Raw genomic sequence first — 21,334 nt, 5'->3', positions numbered from 1 at the left:
AGGGAGACCATCATCCTGACACCCTTATAGTCACAGAATCAGTACTCCCCAGGTTTTAGTGTAACCAAGAGAGTGGGGTTTCAAGAAATTCTGGCACATGAAATAAGGTCCAATACCCAATAAAGAAAGTTGATGGTCATCCATGGAAATAGACCCTCATATGTAACTCCAGTTTCCCAGATCCTAAAATTTAAGTAGGGATGAATGGGGTACTGGAGTGAATAATCTCATCTCTCATCTGACAGGATGAAAGTTTTCAACTTAAGAAAAAAGATAATTAATGTAGTAACCAAAATAAAACTTTTTATGATACTCTAGACTCTTCGTACATGCAAATATAAATGTAAAAATAGGTCTCAATATAAATGATGGGACCATTTAAGATAAACTTAGAGCATAATGTGTGTTCAGGTCCTGGTATTAACAACAAAATTAAACCTGGAGGATAAAAAGAAGTGGAAAAATACCACAAAAATATCTCATGTCCTGCTTTTAAATGCACATATACTACAAACTTATGTAAAAAAAATTATTCTCACATTTCATTAGTTGAATTATCATACTAATTCACAGAAAAAGCCTCTGAGTGTTTCCATTATCAAAACCAGTGTTGTAAATCCACCACCACTGAAGTTATGTTTGCTGGTGTGAAAACTAGAATGAAAGTCTTATATATTATTTTTATGTATTTTTAATGTGATATTTGCTTGCACAAAGAAAAAACATGTGTTTTTAGAATTTTAGAAATTAGAAATCTCAATAGAGAGGAGACGAAACTCAGAGAATATAATATAATCATGGTGGATTGTATAGGATACACAGTACCTTCACAGGACAAGAACAATGCTTTGGATGGTGACCCACTTCTAGGACCAGCCAAGCAGCTTCTGTTTAGGAGGTGAGCAGCACAGCTCTGGGAGAAGACCCTGGCTTACTCAGCTGCAGCAGTGCCAGTGGGGAGGGGAGAGCAGGCACTAAAGGTGTGGAGGAGGCGAGGTCACTGAGGATGCAGACTCAAGCACACAGGGCACTTCTGTGCCCCACAGGCCATGTCTGTGGTGAACCTGAGTGCTGAGCTGGGGAGGTGGGAAAGCATGATCCTGAGTGTGTGTTTCTATTATCAAAACTAGTGCTGTAAGTCCATCACCACAGAAATTATGTTTGCTGCTGTGAAAACTAGAATGAAAGACTTGTATATTATTTTAATGTCATTCCTCTGGGGCTGAGCCTGATGCATAGTCCTAGGAATGTTCCTGCTGGGAGCTAGCAGGCAGGAAGGCTCCAGCTACCTCGCTGGGTTTCCTGTGCCTGGTATAGACTTTGTATTCCAAGACCATGTATGTGTCCAGGATGTGCTGAGATGGTTACAGAGAGAACTGGGGCAGGAACATTCTATTCAGGTCTTAAAATCAATTCAAGAAAATGGTACAGATTGAAAAGAAAAGCAACAAATAATTCTAAACAAACACTAATAAAGACAATTCATTTTCATTCTCTTTTACTGTTTCAATTCATGTTTAATGTTCAATTTTTATTTTTTACTTCCTTTCAAGGAATTCGAGAAACTAGGTTTTCATGGAGAAATGGAACCAAACTTCAAATGATTTCATTTTGTTGGGGCTGTTACCCCAAAACCAAACTGGCCTACTTCTCTTGCTCCTGATCATCTCTGTGTTTGTTCTCGCCTGTTTGGGGAACTCAGGGATGACTGCCCTCATCTTCTTGGACCCCCGGCTCCACACCCCCATGTACTTTCTCCTCAGCCAGCTCTCCCTCATGGACTTAATGTACATCTCCACCACAGTCCCCAAAATGGTGTACAACTTCCTCTCTGGCCAGACAAGTATCTCCTTTTTCAGTTGTGGTGTACAAAGCTTCTTCTTTGTGACACTGGCATGTTCTGAAGGCTTACTCCTGGCTTCCATGGCCTATGACCGCTTTGTGGCCATCTGTCATCCCCTCCATTATCACATACATATGAGCAAAAGAATGTGTGTGAAGATGATCCTTGGGTCCTGGACACTAGGTTCCTTCAATGGCCTAGTACACACTGTGTATGTTCTTCATCTTCCATACTGCAGGACCAGGACCATCAATCACTTCTACTGTGACATCCCAGCCATGTTGCTTCTTGTCTGTACAGACACCTCGGTCTATGAGTATGTGATTTTTTTTAGTGCAGTCCTGATTCTCCTCCTTCCTTTCCTTGGCATCACTTTGTCCTATGGACGGGTCATTTTTTCTGTCTTCCACATGCGCTCAAAAGAGGGGAGAAGAAAGGCCTTCACCACGTGCTCCACACATTTAACTGTGGTGACATTTTACTATGCTCCTTTTGTCTACACTTATCTCCGTCCGAAGAATGTACGCTCACCAGAAGAAGATAAGAACCTGGCTGTCTTCTACACCATCCTCACCCCCATGCTCAATCCCATTGTCTACAGCCTGAGGAACAAGGAGTTGCTGGGGAACATGAGAAGAGTGTGTGGGATGATCTCCCCCAGGAAGAAGTGAGTATGGCTGACCCTCTCCTAGGTATCGCTTTTCTCCATGCAGACTGAGGCACCTCGGTGCAGCACTCACCAATAGAAATATAATGTGACTCTACATATGCAATTAGATTTCTAGTGACATGTTTAAAATCAAATTAAATATTGATTATTACATAGATTTATCTACATTAATGATTAATATTTATTTAGTTGAAAACAAAAATGTTAACATTAACAGGTTGATATTATATTATTTATATTATATATAATACTCAATGTAATGTTAGTGCACATAATATTTTAATGTAGTAATATACTGATATTTAATATTATCATTAGTATGTTTGACATTATACTCTTGCTCTGCTTATATCGCTTGTTTTCATTCTACATTTTCCAACATTGTGTGACTTTTATGTTATATTCCATTAGCAGCGTGCACTGCGTACACTTCAAGTTTCCTACAACCACATGGGGCCAGGGTCTCCTGATAATCAGCACTTCTGGGTGCCTAGCAGTCCTCTCCTTCGTGATCACATATGGGTTGTTATTCTCACTGTGATTCCTGGTCTTCTAACAAAATTTTACTCTAAACACTTTAAAATAGATATTTTACTCAGTATGTTAGGGAGACCTTGTTTCAAGAAAAAAAGAAAGGCTGGGGATGTGGCCAGCCAGTAAGCACCCCTAGGTTTAAATCCAAGTACCAATAAAAAATCAGAAAACTCAACAACAAAACCCCATTTCTACTCTTCTAAATTTTAGTTTTGATTTTTGTAGAGATATTGAAATCCAAATGGCTCCTAGGACGTGGTGTTATTTACATCTGTAATCTTTCTCCAGGCACACAATACATAGAGAAGCTCCTTCTACCACAGCTACCAAGGCCACAGTTTTCCCTTGCCTTTTTCATACTCCATGATGGAACACTTGCCATGGTTCTTGCCTTCACCGAAAGACCTTCCTTGGCCTTTTTCAGCAGGGGCTCATCTGAGCTGGACGTAGGGTCTCTGATTTCCTAATATCTAAGTAGTTAGTTTACTTCTAAGAGGGCACATTAATTTTGGCATCCAACATCTCAGGTACAGCCATGTGCATAGGGTCACTGTGACCCATCCTCTCTAAACTATCTGGATGGTCAATTCCATGAGCTATGCCCAGGACATGAGCAATACCCAGTTCCATGAACATGCCCAGCTCCTTCCTAGAGGTAACTCTCTATCCCATGCCCTGCCCACATACCCCAAACCTGTGCTATGGGCTGTTTGGTGGTCCCTTGACCTGACAGTCCTGGAGTGAGTCAGCACATGTAGCTGAGGTTTGACCAGGTGACATCTGCTATTAGTTCTGCCTCCTTCCTGGACACTGTTCTTGGTGTGCACACATCCAGCCTGGTTCCTCTGTGTGTCTGAAGATTTTATGAACAAGTGTATTTTAGGATGTTCATTTTTCTGTCTCAATGCAGATTAATTTCTTTCATTTCTCTTAAGAACCCTGGGTGATACAATCAGATTGTAAATATCAGTTGAACTGTGGCTAAGAAGTCCTTTGGAGTGTAAGGGCAATGACTATAGTGCTAAAGGAGGATTAAAATGATGTTTTAAATTTGGCTGAAAGGTAAGATCATTTTACAGTTGTTTAGAGTTCTGTAAAAGGAGTGAAAAAAAAACTCAGTTTAAGGCCCAAATATCAATCTAGCTTCAAACTTATGGTACACTTCTACATCTGTGTCCTCTAAAATGTCTTAAGTACTCAGTGTTCAGAGATGGATCTGACATCTACTCCTTAAAGGAATTGTTTTTTTCCCTCTTGATTTAAGGGTAACAAAAATACGTAAAGACTTTGAGGTAATACTTATAAGTTAATTGTTACTTCATCCCACATTAATCACACTGCTGACCCACAATTGTGATGAGAAAGATAGGAAGAAACTATTCATTTCTTTTATGGCCACAAGTGTGTGGATCAAATCTCAAACACTCACCCACAGAGGCCCAAAGCCCAGCCAAGACCAAACACCAACTAGTGTAACTTCTAACTGAGCATTGCACAATCCTGCTACCAGAACACATCATCATCATTCCCCATCATCCCACCCTACATGGGGAGACAGGAAGCTGAGAGCTACTACAACCAGCTGTACAAATTCACAGCCACAAAGTCTGGCAACTGAGTGAGGAACACAGAGACATTAGATTTTAAAAAGCCCAGCCCTGTTCTAAAATAGATCACATTCTAGCTCACCATGGAAGTTTTAGAAAATGCGAAGACAATGATATTATCCTGTGCACCTTATCATATCATAATTGAATGAAACTAGAAACCAACACACAAAAAAAATAGAAAACATATAAACTTGGAGAGTGAGAAATTCTATTTTCAATTAGGAATTGATAATAGAAGAAGAAGAATCAAGAAATTCTAGGAAACAAGGAGAACAAAAACACTAATATCAAAATATCTGCAAAGTTATCAAAGCAGTTCTAAGAGAGAAATTGATACCATTGAATGCCTACATTAAAATAGAGACTCCAAAGAAATAAGCCTGTATTCCATCTTGAGGCTTTAGAAAAGAATAACAAAATAATTCCAAAATAAGATTGAAGTCAAAATTAATTAGATTCAGAATAAAATACACAAGATCAGTGTAATGATTTGGTTCTTGATAAAGATTAATAAATTGATAAACCCTCAAACTAACCAAAAATAGAGAGACATAATGCAAAGAAGTAAAATTAAGCTTAATAAGGAGATTTCACAGCAGAGACTTCTTAATTCCAGAGAATCATTAGAAACTCTTTTGAAAATTTATACTCCAGGAAACTGGAAAATTTAAGAGACTTTTACAAATTTCTAGACATATAGGATATATTCCACATGAACCATGAGGATATAGAAAACATAAACAGAACATTTTCCAGTAATGGGATTTAAATAGCAATTAAAATCTCAAATGAAAAGCCAAAGATGAAAGGGATCTGCAGCTGAGTTCTAGCAGACCTTTAAGGGGAACTGACATCATTCTTTCTCAAATCCTTCAAGAAATTAAAAGGAACACTCTCCAACACTTTTCATGAAGCCAGTATTACCCTAATACCAAAACCAGACAAAGACACATCAAGGAAAGAAAATTACAGACCAATGTCCTGATGGAGAGAGAAGAAACAATTATTAATAAAATATGAGCAAACTACATTCAAACACACATTACAATGGTAATACACCACAATCCAGAGGGTTTCATCACAGAGATGAAAGATTGATTTGACATAGCAAACCAATAAATGTAATTCACCACTTAAATCGAATAAATAATAATCATCTCCATAGATGCAAAAGACAAAATTCCAACATCCATTCATATTAAAAATGCTGGGAAAACGAGACATAGAAGGATTTACTTCAATACTGCAAACAAATCCAAAGCAAGCATTATACCAAATGGAGAAAAACTAAAATTATTTTCTCTAAAATCACAAAAGAAATGCACATAAAACTCAAATAGACAGTATTTTCAATCCACTAGGAAAGTTAATCAAGAAACAAAGCATAGAATATATTTTTACAAAGGTGCAGAGAAATTAGAAACATCGTTGTTTTGCAGCAATGTGAAAAGGCCTTGTTCTTAAGTAAAAACAGCTTAGTGAGTCTTTGAAACATTAAGGCTGCTATCATTAAGTGATCAAGTTCTTCCACCTCTGAGATGCACCTCGAGGAAGCAGAGCAGATATTAAAGAGCAGTCTGGACTCCATGTCCACCCACAGGACAGATGATGAGCAGAATGGGGTGGCTGCACTCAGTGGAAATCATTCAGGGCTTCAGAGGAGAGCAGGTGGCATATACAGCCACAGGGACAAATCTCAGCAGCATCAGATCTGATGTCTGACCTTGTGAAACACAGCTGTCAGTACAGCACCTTCATTATCCATGTTCCAGTTTGACAAAATAACACTTACCATGTAGTAGTATGTAAATAAAAAGCCTGTGTCTGACAGGAGAGCACTTTTCAACATGGTGCATTTGCTTCAATGATGTGAAGAGGACATCTATTCTTATTTGAAAATGAATCCTGTTGCGATATTTTGACAATTTAAGTTTTAGACATCTAAATAGCTATAAGAATTTATTTGCTGCCCTTGATAATATTTTCACTTGATTTGAAAATAGTTCCCCTAGAATTGTACCATCTTGAACCCTGAAATAATAGCCTGCACACAGGAGAAAATGTAGGCATCCAAAGTTTTCATAGTAAGTACAAAACAGAGCTTCAAATCTGCATTGTGTACTGCATGATAAGAAGGTCAGATGCATGGGATTTTTTAATTTTTTGATTTTTATTTTTTAATTTTTTATTTTTTTATTATTAATTGTTCAAAACATTACAAAGCTCTTGACATATCATATTTCATACATTTGATTCAAGCAGATTATGAACTCCCATTTTTACCCTATATACATATTGAAGATTCACATGGGGTACACATTCACTTTTTTACCTACTGCCATACTAGTGTATGTTGTATTCTGCTGCCTTTCCTATCCTCTACTATCCCCCATCCCCTCCCCTTCCCTCCCCTTCCCTACCCTTGCCTCCCATCTTCTCTCCCTACCCCATCTACTGTAATTCATTTCTCTCTCTTGTTTTTTCCCCTTTCCTCTCACTTCCTCTTACATGTAATTTTGTATAACAATGAGAGTCTCCTTCCTTTACCATGCAATTTCCCTTCTCTCTCTCTCTCCCTCCCCCGTCTCGTCCCTATTTAGTGGTGATCTTCATCTCATGCTCTTCCTCCCTATTCTGTTCTTAGTTGCTCTTCTTATATCAAAGATGACATTTGGCATTTTTTTAGGGATTGGCTAACTTCACTTAGCATAATCTTCTCTAGTGCCATCCATTTCGCATGGAATTTTTTTTTTAAATATTGACTCATACTGGCTCCTTGAATGCAACAGGGTTCCTTCCAGTATGCAACCTGACTTAATCTGATTAACAGGACCTTGTGTGGATATTCCACTTTACAATGACATAAATGAGATTCAGAAACTTTCAATGAACTTTCCCAGCCCTCCAGCTATTAAGATCTACACATATGCATGAAATCTCCTATAATTTACATATGTTGATACACACATGTGGTACTATCCTTATCAACACAAGCTTATGTTACATTGTATAAAGATTTAAACATGTAAGCTTTTGATAACTGCCAGGTACATCTTATAGTATAGACATGTTGTTTAGGTAATGAATCAAAAAAAAAAAAAAAAAAACTGAGTTGCTCAGTTTTTATTCAACCATAAAATGTTACAAAAGAAAAGGAAACAAAATTTATTAAAATAGAAATGACATTCAATTAACAAATTTTGGAGAAAGAATATGAAAGACTTCCTTAAGCCCAAATGGTCATATCCTAGTGTTGAAAAGGGACTCGTCTCAGCATCCTCCTGCTTCCTGTATCACCTGCTTTACTCTCCTTTCACTAGACTTGAAACCATTATAAATATCTTCAAAGGATTTGAGGGATCTATGTGATAATTTGTGTTATTTCCAATAACAAATTGTCCCCAGGAGGGGATAAATATGAATTAATCCCACTAAGGGCTGCCTGTTTCTAAATGAATGGGATCTTGCAGAGTAAACCAGGAGCCAGGTCTATTTTACTAGGAAGATTTAGGTTATGGATCCCATAGAGCTAGAGTCAGTCCTTAAAGAAGTTGGTTGCAGATGCATCTGTAAATAGAGAAGAACCATAATTACCTCAGTTATTTACAGTTCACAGCTCTGTGTGCTGACTGTCCTGGAAACTCTAGAAGACTGCAGTACAAAGTGTACCCTGGTTTCTGGACACAGATAGTCCTAGAGTCCCTGCAGGGATTCTGTGAGAAGTATCTCCCTTCATATGTGTCCACAGCTCTCCATACAGTAATAGTTCTAAATATCGTCTAACCATTGTTAGAAAGGGTAGATGCATGTAGAAAACCAACGTGATGAAAGATTTAAATAATGTGTATTTTCAGCCATTCAGAAGGGTGTGAAGTTGGAGAATCATATTTTACAGAGGGCACATGCCGCAGTCCAGCTGCAGCAAACTAACGGGGGGGGGGGGTGACTTCTGTACTTTGATACAGCAGAAGTGGGAGCCGTTTATTGTAGGACAACAGAGGTATTCATACATTTTGCACAGCTTATCTTAATTAGCATAAACTAGATACATCAATCAACCAATAAGGAATCTCCACACTTAATGGCTCACTTTTGTTACTTCTCAAACCACTCCCTCTGGCATTTTGCCAGGCACCATCCAGACTTGTTTATGGACTCTAACATTCCCCTGGCAAAATGCCAGGTGTTATTTTGACTTGTTTACAGACTCTAACAGGCACAAAACTCCAGGACACCAGTGAATGTTTCTGTGTTCCAAAGTTACATAGCCCCATGATTTTCCAGAATGTTGAAGCACCATTAATAGATGAATAGTAAGTAGGTAGACAAGTATTTTCATGGATAGATAAAAAACAATTTTGAGAACATATCCTTTGAATTTTCTTTTGGAATGAAGTTGGGCTTATTCTGCTTTATTTTACAACTTCACTAGAGAATGTGTTTACCTTTAATTTAATCTAATTCTAGCCCATCATTTAAAAGGAATGTCCACATGTTTGGTGAAGTAATACTAGAGTGTGTACCTTAGAAGTGGAATGCAGAGGAGCCTGATGACTTATACACTCTGTGTCTGTGAAAATATTTATGAATATCTTGCACATGTAGCTGTAACACTTAGAATTTCCATGACTGACTAGATCAGAGCATTGATGTAATTATCATCATGTATATCCCTATGCTGTCAACCACTCAGCTTGTACAGTAACATAGTTGCCAAATTGTTTCTGAAAAGTGTGCCAATTTAATTCTGAAAAAGAAATCTTAGTGGTTTCTAGTATACATATTACTATTACTTCTTAATATATTCTGTTGTTGTACCAAAGGATAAAACAAGCGACCTGCAAAAGTTGAAAGCATAAAGCACCACAATTGACACATATTGGATTTACAGACAAAATCTTGATAAAACTTAACCTAAGTGCAAATCACAAATTTACCTGTATCATTTTCATGTGCCCATTACCTTAAAAAGAGCTGGTCAATGTTCCATTGGTAATTCTAACTATTGTCAACTACCTCATACAACCACGAACATATTAAATTTCACATAAAACCAACAATAGTAGTTTCAAGGTAGTTAAAATTGGAATACCATGAAGCCATAGAAGGAAATTTAGCAAGAGGAAAACAGCATTAAGATTACTGTTGAGTTGTGGCTCAACAGTAGAGCACTCCCCTAGCACGTGCTAGGAGCTGGGTTTCATCCTCAGGAACAATAAAAAATAAATAAATAAAGGTATTGTGTGCAACTACAACTAATATATATTTTAAAAAAGATTACAAATGGTGTTATGTAATCAATTGTCACTATGGCAAAAGCAAACAGACTTAAAGTTAAATAGCAGACACATCTTTGTAGTGGTGCTGAGGATCGAACCTGGGCTGCATGCATGCCAGGTGAGCGTGCTACCACTTGAGCCACATCCCCAATCCCTGCTTGAATATTTTTGAAATGAATATTTTTATCAGTCCTCTCCTCTCCACACCATGGAGACTTCTGTGGAGACTAAGGAGCAGCCAGGGAACAGCCACCTGTATGTTACGGGTAATGATTTCCTTCTCTTGATGAGGGTGTCCCAGAGATGTGGACAACAGAGGCCACATCAGTAATGACACAAGAGGGCCTCAGTCAAGGGCTGCTGAGGTGTGGCAAGGAAGAAAGATCTTCATTCAGATCGCCACAATGTTGCTCAATGCCTGGTAGTTTCTGAAATCTGTATTTCATGTGTTGTTATTCAATATATGCACAGTAATGGCACATAGTAATGTCTCTGAATATAATAATTTCTTTCCCATTTGCTTTATAATAGCAAAATTACAATAAACTGAGCCTAATAAAACAATGAGTAAAAATTTGAGTATCTCATATGTTGTATTTATTACTTAATTTTAGGTATTATGTATGCTCAAATTGTTTCTTTGTTGTGAAAATTACCATTAAATAATGCAGTTTTTTTCCATTATGTAGGAATTGAAAGCTTTTTTATTACAGCTTTTTGTAAAATATTCAGTAATCAAGGTTATATTGCATATCAAGTTTTATATACCCACAATTTTTTTTAGTTGTTGTTTATTTTCTTTTTTCACTGTCACATCTTAATTATACATAATAGTGTATTTTCATTCATTCATATAATATAACAACATATTTTGGTCAGTGTTGTTCCCTGGTACCTCCCCTTTTTCTCCCCTCTTCTGTCCCCTGAACCCCTCATGAGATAACTTTAATCTTCTGAAAAACATTTCTATCCATTCTTACACCTGAAAAATCTGTTGTTGGAGAATGATACTCTAATCAATAATCACTATTGATAAGTGACATTAAATACAATTCAAGCTATTATGTAAGGATGCCAAGAGAAATGCTGAAGCTTATTAGTAGAAAATCTCAGGTGGCAGGATACAGTGTGCAGGCATACATGTCCTCACTGCTGTGGCCAGGTCTCGGGTAGAATGACCCCCGTCAGGCAGTGACCCATGATTGCAATTCCCCTTTCATACAGACAACAACACACATGGGTTATCCTTCAACTTGACAGTTTTTGTCTTCATAGTTAAGGCTTTTTAAAATATTGTGGGTGGTTTTTGTTTATTGTTTGTTTGTTTGTAAAACCACTATGCTAATCTAAGTCTTTGACTAGAATGCTTAGACCATTTACTTTCAATATTATTATAGAGAGATGATTTGTATTTTTTGCCATTTTGATTTATTTCTAATAATTAATTCAGATTTGTTTCTTCTTACAATTGCTATTCTTCTAGTAGGATTGGACCCTAGGATGGCTCTGATGTCTACATTTCATTTATTTGGGATGAAATATTTCAACATGTAACTTTGTAATGCAGGCTTAATCACTGTGAATTGTTTTTGTTTCTTCTTGTCATTGAAAAGATGGATTTCATCTCCAAGACTGATAGGTAGTTTTCCTGGGTATGAAATTCTTGTTGGGTACCTCTTTTTGTTCAGAATTTATCCAATTCCTCTTGGTTTTTATTGCTTGGCCTGGAAAATCAGTTGAATAGCTTGCCTGTAAATGTGACATGTGCTTTTCTTTTTTGAATTTTAAAAGTATATCTTTATTCTATTGGTTAGGCATTTCTATTTTAAACAGGACTTTTTTAAAACTTTCCTATTCAGGGTTCTAAATATATCTTGCATATGAATTTCAATTTCATTCCAAAAGCTTGGAATTTATTTTTTGCTATGATTTTATTGAAAAGCTTGTGCATTCCTTTAGTTGTCTTGTTTTTCATAAGGATTCTCAAAAATTTTGTTTGTGTGCATTCCTTTTAGTTATGCATGATGGGAGTTTATTTTGACATAATTATAAAAGAACAGAATATCATTTGTTCTAATGTAATCACCAGTACTTCCCCTACTTGTCCCCCTGTCCCATCCACTGATCTTTCCGCTACTTAATTAAAGTCTTTAAAAATTACTGTCTTCTGGATGTACATGGTGATAAGATTCACTGTGGTATATTTATACATGCATATAATAATGTAACAAAATTAAAATCAATGATAGATTTAAATCAGAAACTATGCTAGGACTTGGAGATTAAATAATATGCTTTTGAATGATAACTGGCTAGCAGAAAAAATCAGGGGAGAAATTAGAAAATACTGAAAAGTAAATGAGAATAGTGATACAATTTATTAAAATTTCTGAGAATATAAATTCAGTTCTAAGATGAAAATTCATGGCATTGAGTTCTTACCTTAAAGGAATAGAAAGACACCAAATAAATAATCTAACTTTACATCTCTGGGACATAAAAAAAGATCAAATCAACACCAAAATTCAGTAGAAAACAGGAAATAATTGAAAGGAGAGACAAAAATCTATGAAATTAAGATAATCAACAACAACAACAACTTCAACATAAAATGTTAATGAAAGAGTTGATTTTTGATAAGACAAATAAAATTGATAAACTTTTAGCCAAACTAACTAAAAACAAGAAGGAATGGCTCAATTACAAAATCCAGCATAAAAAGGAAATATCACCACAGACACTACTGAAATCCAGAGGATCATCAGAAACTATTTTCAAAACTTATCATCTAAGAAGTTGGAAAATACTGAAGACATGGAAACATTCCTAGACACAAACGACCATCTTAAATTGAGCCAGAAAGATACAGAAAACCTGAAGCAGAGAACAAAAGCCTTTTAAAAAACAAACTGCTGGACTGGATGTGTTCTCACAGTAGTTCTACCAGACCTTAAAGTTAAAATAATCCAATCCTCCCCAAACTGTTCCATAAATAGAAAGAGAGGAAACACTACTAGTTCATTCTATGGAGCCAGTACCCTGACACCAAAACCAAAGACACATTGAGAAAAAAAAAACTTCAGAAGAATGTACTTAGTAACCATACATGCAAAATCCCCCAATAAAATAAAATATGACCAAATCACACGTAAAACCACATTAAGTCTACCATGAACAAGTTTTACCCCAGTTATGCAGATTTGGTTCTATACACAAATCAATATGTATAATCCACCACATAAGTGGAATTAAGGACAATTATTACATAATCACCTCAATAAATGTAGAAAAAGCTTTCAACAAATCCAGTATTCATTAATGTTGAATATGTGGAAAAAACTTACCACAACAGTGAAAGGAATACAAGATATTTACCTCCACAGTTTAAAGGAAATGAATGAAAAATCGGATGCCAACATCGTACTTAATGGAAAAAAATAAGGATTTTCTGTAAAATCAGGAAGATGGCAAGAATGGACACTCTTACATCTACTATTCCACATTTGTCTTGAATCTGTTTCAGGAGACATGACACAAGACAAGGAAACTGAAACTATACAAATAGGTAAGAAATAGTTCATATTATCTATTTGCTGATGACATGGTCCTATATCTAGAAGACCCTTCAACTCCACCAGAAGACTTCTAACACTGATAAATACATTCAGCAAAGTTGCCAGACACAAGAACAAAAGGCATAAACAAATGCTTTTCCATAGTCTGATAACAAATCTGGTGAGAAAGAAATCAGGAACACTTTCACATGCACAATAAATTAAAAAACAAATATTTTAGAATGAATTCAATCAAAAAGCTTAAGTACCTTTGCAATGAAAACTACAAACACTAAAGAAAAAAATTCAAGATCACAATGACAATGGAAAGACTGCCCTTGTTGGATAGGTAGAATTAATGTGGCCAAAATGTCCATACATCCAAATGCAATATACAGATTCAATGGAACCCTCAACAAAATAACTGACATTTTCAAAGAACTGGGGAAAATAGCCCTAAAACTCTTTTTGAAGAATAAAAATCCCAGAATACACAAAGCCATCCTTCACAAAAGTAGTGGTGCAGGAAGTGTCACAATATCAAATCTTTAATTATACTACAGGACTATACAAAATCCACATAATATTGGTCTCAAAACAGACATGAAGAACAATTGAATAAAGTAGAAGACACAGAGACAACTGACATACACAAAGTCATCAGATACTTGACAAAGTTTCCAAAAGCATTGGAGAAAAGACAGTCTGTTTAATAAAAAGTGGTGGGGAAAGGTGGATGTCCATTTGCAGAAGAATGAAACTAGATCCCTACTCTGAACAAAAACCAACTCAAAGTGCAAAAAATATCAAAAAATTACCCCCAGGAACTTTAAAATGATAGAAGAAAGCATAGGCTGAATACTCCAAAGTATCATCAAAGGTATTAACTTTCTTAACCAAAATATTAGTACTTCAGAAATAAAAGCAAGAGTCAATCAGTGGGACAGCATCAAATTAAAAAGCTCTGCACATTAAAATTTTTTTAAAAAATGTATGAAGAGCCTAGAAAAAGAGAGAAAATATTCACCAGCTATTCTTCTAATATCTAGAATATGTAAAAAATCAAAATATTTATAACCAAAAACTAAATAAACAAATGCATGAATGGGCAAAAGAACCAAAAAGACATTTCTCAAAAGTAGATATAGAATGGCCAATAAATACATGAAAAAGAAAGTCCCACATCCATAAAAATCTAGGAATTAGAAAATTGAAAATTCATTTCACTCCAGTCAGAAAAGGCATTATCAAGAATATATGTAATAATAAATGCTGTTGAAAATATGGGGAAAATACACTCACGCATTGTTAATGGGACTGAAAATTAATGAAACCACTTTAAAAGCTGTGTGGAAGTTCATCAAAAGACTATAGGAAAATCAATTATTATATCGGGAAAATTCACAACACCCATATTGTAAGAACAACTCAGGAACATCTCAAGAGATGGATAAATAAAGGAAATATGCTATACATACTCAATGGAGTTTTACTCAGCCATAAAGAAAAATGAAGTTATGGCATTTGACAGTAAATTGATGCAACAAGAAAACATCATACTCTGTGAAAAAGACTCAGAAAGTCAAACGGTGAATATTTTCTTCATATATGATGAGAGCCAGGTCACAGTTAAATCCCACAGGTGACATGAAATGTACCCTTCCCTGGTGTAGCAGTCTGTGGTTTGCCAGGACAGGAAGAGATTCATTTCTGTCACTGCTACCCATGCAACAGGGAGCAAACTCTGCATGCATACTTCCATGGAGTTCCCAGAATGTCCCTCCAGTTGGTCTTGTTTAAAGAGTTGACAACTGTCAGGGTTGGTGGCACATTCCTGTCATTCCAGCAGCTTAGGAGGCTGAGGGAGCAGGATCACAAGTTTAAAGCCAGCCTCAGGAATTTAGCGAGGCCCAGAGCAACATAGTGAGATCCTGTCTCAAAATAAAACATAGAAAAAGGGCTGAGGATGTAGCACATTGTTTAAGCATCACTAGGTTCAGCCTCTTATACCAAAAATTAAAAACAAAGACACTGACAAGAGAGAAAAATGTTAAGGGATTTTTTCCAATTTGATCTCCTAGTCAGTGTTTCGAGCTACCTGGTAGAAACAACTGTGCTTCCAAATCCTCATTTTATTACAAAACCTCAAAGTCAACATTTACTTTAGGAGAACTGCTTTTCTCATTCACATTTTCACAAATCAATTAATATCTTTCCTCATATTGAAAAAGATATTTTGTCATATCATAATTTAATTCAGCCACCACAGCCAATAATTTGCCTAAGAATCTGACTAGACTACAGAAGGTAATTGGTCTCACTACTATTGCTGATATCACCCAGCTCAACACTGCTTCTTGTTGATCCTCAGGTACTAACTTACAAAACAGGAGGATTTAGTAGACATGACCTAACACACCTACAGCTTCTCATCCTGTTCTGGAATGACTGAGCTCATCCCTCTTGAGACTAATTCTGGGCAGCAGGAGAGAGAGTGTCAGCTGAGTGGGTTGGCTGATTTATTCCATACTTCAACCAAGGTCACTGTGAAGCTAGCAAAGTCAGGTGAAATGACCTCGTTTTCTCTCCCTTGGGCTTGGTCCCTGGGGATCCATTAGAGGAAGAAGGACATGTAAGGCTTGAAGGAGGAAGGTTCTGTGCATCAGAGGCAGCAGTTCATCCTTCTATCCCACTCAGAAGTAAGTGTGGCATGTTTGAGTCTGTTTTAGTGGAATAAGGGAAGAGCAGAGGGAGATGACTGAGGAAAGCAATAAGGAAGCAGCTCCCAAGGTGAGGAGCTCTGAGAGTTCAGCATAAGAGAATACTAGAGGTGGGAGCCGTGGGCACTGAATGTGTTCTGAGAACTTCCTCCTGGTACTTTTGGCTCCTCACATCAGGAGAGCTTGGTGAGATCCAGGCCAGCTGCTCAGTGACAGGACCTAGTTGTTTAGCCTGGCAGAGTGTCAGCACAGCTTGGGGTTTAAACATTTTAAAGAATTCAATGGACTATTTGGTGCGAATGTTGTAAATAAAAATAACTTTTTCTCTCAAACCCCAGTCTCAAGAATTTTACAAAATGTATGTCAAAATACTATTATTGTGATAAGTTAATTTGTATTAGCTTAAACTAAGAAGATATTTGGGTGGTAAGGTTTTCTCATCATAAGGTTTCAATCAATGTAAAAAGAAATTAATATACCAATCACCATGAACATCTTTTAACTCTCTGTATGTGATACTTTCAATACAAATATAGGTATTCCTAACAAATGACTGGACATGGAAGACATAAACTTGCAGGAGACTGTGTATACAGATCTTGGTACTACCAGCTATGTTCACACCTTTATTGTCTGAAATTGGATGATTAAACGAAGGGGGGAAGTAGCACAGGAGACTTTCATGTCCTGCTTTTCAAAGCACAGATACTATAGACTAATCCCCTCAAAAAATTTTATACTGACATTTCATTAGTTTTAACTCATATTAATTTACTCTGAGGCTATTATTTGGCTCAGTTAATCAGCAAAACTGCTGAGATCCTACTATGCAATAGCCCCCGAGTCAGGGGGCAGAGACAGAAGATTCAATGGGTCCTACCTAGTCCCTAAGCAGCACCCAGTTTGCTGATGTGCCCAGGCCTCGGGGGTCCCTGGCATGCTTAGCTTCCTTTGCTGAACCCAGGTAGCCTCAGCTGTCCTCATTGCCCACTGCCCCATTTCTGCTGTGGGCTCCTCCTCTCAGCTGTCTTCTCAACCAGAGCCTCCTGTGTGAGCTCCAGAAGGGGACCTGATCTTATGTTAAACTCATTGACCTCTCACCTGGTCCAGAGCAGAGTCTAAGTCCTCACTCTTCCTGCACACTTGCCCTGGGGCCTGAGCTTCCAAGCCCTCCTGGTCTGCTGCTGTCCTGATGACCCAGGCAGGCTCCCTCCAGTGCTGGCCCTGCTCTTCAGTCTGTGCAGAGTGTTCTAGAGACTGAGGACTCCAGCAGCATCTCCTTGGAGTGGCTTTCTCAATGCTACTGCCCAGCTGTCCCTCTGTCCTTCCTCCCTGCTCTATTATTCTTGCTATTACTAATGTGCACATACCTCACAGCATTCATTTGAGCTGCTGCTCTTTTGTCTGTGTCACCCACTAACTATGAGCTCCAGAGTGTGGAATGTTGTCTATGTTAACAATTAAATCAAGTCAATAGCCAGGAACACTGGCATTAATCAACCCATAATTTGAAGAATCAAATGTGTCACATGCTGAGGTTCTTGTGTTTATCCTCTCTATGAGGTCATAAATTTTGTTCATAAAGTTAGGAAGCCAATCTCCCAACTTTCCTGTTGTCTTGTGATTCTGTGCTCCATGTATATTTACCTATTGGTATTTGTCAATTAGAAACTATCAACATGCCTTCACATTTTCCCAATAAACTCACTTTCTACTTTCATTTATTTTTACCAGAGGTATAAGTAGGGCAATTCATTTTAAGTTAGTAAATATGAATGATGGCATCAAACTCTAAATAGCTTTTCTTTCTTTTGAAAAATTGATAATGCAAGAGGACTATCCAGTTTAATAGTTTGGACAGGATGTGTAGTCAATATTTCTTTAAGGTGGAAAAATACAAACATATAAAATGGAAAATCTCATATCAAGTCTAGATAAATAAAGATGTCAAAACACATAGACTGGAAATATAAGTCACAATTCTTGAATATTTGGGAGAATAATGATAGAAAGAATAAGAGCCAGAACTGGAATGAAACAAAGCATAAAGAGAGGCTCTTAAGAGTGAAGTTACAGGTATGAATTCCCAAGTAAAAGCATGGGCACAAAAAGCAGAACAATATTATTTAGGAAGGGAATTTTGCTCATTTTATCTAACTTTGATTTTCACTCTAAATGATTAATGCCTTTTACTTTAATGATTAACTCTGAAGATGAGAATTCAAACACGTTAGCTATAATTCCTAAGGCACCACTGCTCGCATGCTTCCTACTTGCACAGCTCAGCATAAGATCCACCCTCCTGCCTGTACTGGTGAGAACTAAACTACAGCACAGGGAGATAAAACCAACAGCCCAAGATTCATGTGCTCCTACCTCACCTCAAACATGTTATTAGGCATGATCTCTAAAGGAGATCAAGATTAACACAAATTGAATTGAGTGAATTGTGGGATACAGATTAAGCATTTTCTAAGGGATCAGCAAATGTTTAAGAAGTAGGCACATAGGCTCATAGTATGATACCTAAGATGACTTAATTTGAAAATGTACTTATTCACATCAATAAGTTCTATTGTTCATATTTTTAAAATGAGGTCATTAATGCCTGAATTTACAGAATTTGGGCTATGAACACATTATAGTAAATGATGTAATAAGAAGACTAGTAAACAAAGCTGGTACATCTAAGATTCCTATAGAAACAAGAATATCTCCCTTATCTATACTCATGCTACATTTTTCTTTACCATGCAGATTCTAAATGGTGCTCTGAAAACAATGGTGTTTTGCCAGTAAATGGATGGAAGTGGAGACTATTGTGCTAAGTGAAATAAGGCAAACCCTGGAATTCAAAGATCAGGTGTACTCTCTGTACGCAAATACTAACTCACAGCAAGGGGGCAGAGGAAGAATAGAAGTTTGGTGAATTAGACAAAAGTGAACCAAGTCAAGGTAGAAAGAAGGGAATAGGAAAAATGTGGAATGAATCTGACCTAAGGCTGCTATGTTCACATATGAATACACCACAGTGAAATTCCACAAGATGTACAACCATAAGACTAGAAACTTAATTAGAAAACGATGTACTTCATGTTTGTATAAATAAGTCAAATTAAATTCTGCATGTTAAAAAAAATGGGGAAAACTACATTCCACATCATTTGATCTGTCACTTTTATCACGTATTATTTCTTATATGAAGAAAAGAAAACATATTTATGAATTTCTATGATTGGTTTAGAGTTCGTAGGGGATAAGCAAGTAGAAATACGGAGGGAAGAGAAACTATCAGAGGGCACATTATAATTATGATAGATCTTACAAGACAAAAAAAAATTATGTTGAAGAACAAGACCTTTGGGTGGTGACCCATTTTGAGGGCCAGCAGAGCAGCTTCTGTTTAGGAGGTGAGCAGCACAGCTCTGGGAGAAGACCCTGGCTTTCTCAGCTGCAGAAGTGCCAGCTGGGAGGGGAGAGCAGGCACTAAAGGTGTGGAGGAGGCGAGGTCACTGAGGATGCAGACTCAAGCACACAGGGCACTTCTGCGCCCCACAGCCTGTGGTGAACCTGAGTGTGAGTTGGGGAGCTTGGAAAGCAGGATCCTGGCTTCCTCTGGGCTGAGCCTGGTGCATAGTCCTGGGAAAGCTCCTGTCAGTAGTCATCAGGCAGGAAGGCTCCAGCTACCTCACTGGGTTTAACACAAGTGGTACTCAAGTTTATATCTTAAGACATAAGATATACATCTGTCTGTTACTTGCTGAGATGGATATCTGTGAGAACTGGACAGGAACATTGAGTTTAGGTCTCAAAATCAATTCAACAAAAGCTACACTGTTGGAGAAAAAATAATCCCTTCTATACAAACACTAATGAAGATGATTCATTTTTCTTTTCCTTTTCTGTTTCATTTCAGGTTAAGTTCTTATTTTGTTTACATTTCAAAGAAATTAAAGGAGTGTGTTTTCATGGAGAAATGGAACCAAACTTCAAATGATTTTATTTTGTTGGGGCTATTACCCCCAAACCAAACTGGCCTACTTCTTTTGCTCCTTATAATATTTGCATTTGTTCTTGCCTTGGTGGGGAACTCCGGAATAACTGCCCTCATCTTCTTGGACCCCCGGCTTCACACCCCCATGTACTTTCTCCTCAGCCAGCTCTCCCTCATGGACCTGATGTACATCTCCTCCATTGTCCCTAAGATGGCATGCAACTTCCTCTCTAGCCAGAGGAGCATCTCCTTCCTGGGCTGTGGTGTGAAAATGTTCTTCTTTATAACCATTGCATGTTCTGAAGGCTTACTCCTGGCCTCAATGGCCTATGACCGCTTTGTGGCCATCTGCCACCCCCTCCACTATCCTGTCCGCATGAGTAAAAGAAAGTGCTTGAAGATGATCACAGGAACCTGGATACTGGGGTCCATTCACTCTCTGGCATATACCACCTATACCCTTCATCTTCCTTATTGCAGGTCTAGGGCCATCAATCATTTCTTCTGTGAGGTCCCATCCATGATGCCTCTGGTCTGTATGGACACCTGGATCTTTGAGCACATTCGGTTTTTAAGTACAGGCCTGTTTCTCCTCCTTCCTTTCCTTGGCATCACAGCCTCCTATGGACAGGTCCTTTTTGCTGTCTTCCACATGAGCTCAAAAGAGGGAAGAAGAAAGGCCTTCACCACGTGCTCCACACATTTAACTGTGGTGACATTTTACTATGCTCCTTTTGTCTACACTTATCTCCGGCCCAAAAATGTCCGCTCACCAACAGAAGATAAGAACCTGGCTGTCTTCTACACCATCCTCACCCCCATGCTCAATCCCATTGTCTACAGCCTGAGGAACAAGGAGGTCCTGGGGGCCATGAGGAGAGTGTGGGGGATGCTCTCCTCCAGGAAAAAATGAGAATGGCTGTCCCTGCTTCTCTACATTGCTTTTATTTATTTATTTTTTTGCAGACTGTAACTCTCTAGAGCAATGCTGACCTTTAGATGTATAATATGATCCACACATATAACTAGATTTCTACTGAGATATTCATCAGTTAAAATTCATTAGATAATATATTGGTTACTATATATAAATATAATAATTATTATATATTTGATTAAAATGTTACAAT

General features: G+C 37.4%; 2 protein-coding genes across 2 annotated transcripts; both read left to right on the top strand.

Annotated features, from left to right (window-relative positions):
* Positions 1–1,575: 1,575 nt before the first annotated feature.
* Positions 1,576–2,514, top strand: LOC113176652 (olfactory receptor 2L13-like). The gene has a single exon (XM_026381149.2). It carries the CDS (start codon positions 1,576–1,578, stop codon positions 2,512–2,514), a length of 939 nt encoding a protein of 312 aa, XP_026236934.2.
* A 17,664-nt stretch (positions 2,515–20,178) lies between these two features.
* Positions 20,179–21,117, top strand: LOC113176653 (olfactory receptor 2L13-like). Its single transcript, XM_026381150.2, has one exon. The coding sequence runs from the start codon at positions 20,179–20,181 to the stop codon at positions 21,115–21,117; it is 939 nt and encodes a 312-aa protein (XP_026236935.2).
* Positions 21,118–21,334: the final 217 nt, after the last annotated feature.

This window comes from Urocitellus parryii, chromosome 1 (genome assembly GCF_045843805.1).
Source record: "Urocitellus parryii isolate mUroPar1 chromosome 1, mUroPar1.hap1, whole genome shotgun sequence".
NCBI lineage: Eukaryota > Metazoa > Chordata > Mammalia > Rodentia > Sciuridae > Urocitellus > Urocitellus parryii.
This window is presented reverse-complemented; position numbering and strand designations above follow the sequence as displayed.

What these genes read in the sequence shown, in the direction of transcription:
- LOC113176652 (XM_026381149.2), top strand. Translation starts at nt 1,576, where the DNA reads ATGGAGAAATGGAACCAAACTTCAAATGATTTCATTTTGTTGGGGCTG.
- LOC113176653 (XM_026381150.2), top strand. Translation starts at nt 20,179, where the DNA reads ATGGAGAAATGGAACCAAACTTCAAATGATTTTATTTTGTTGGGGCTA.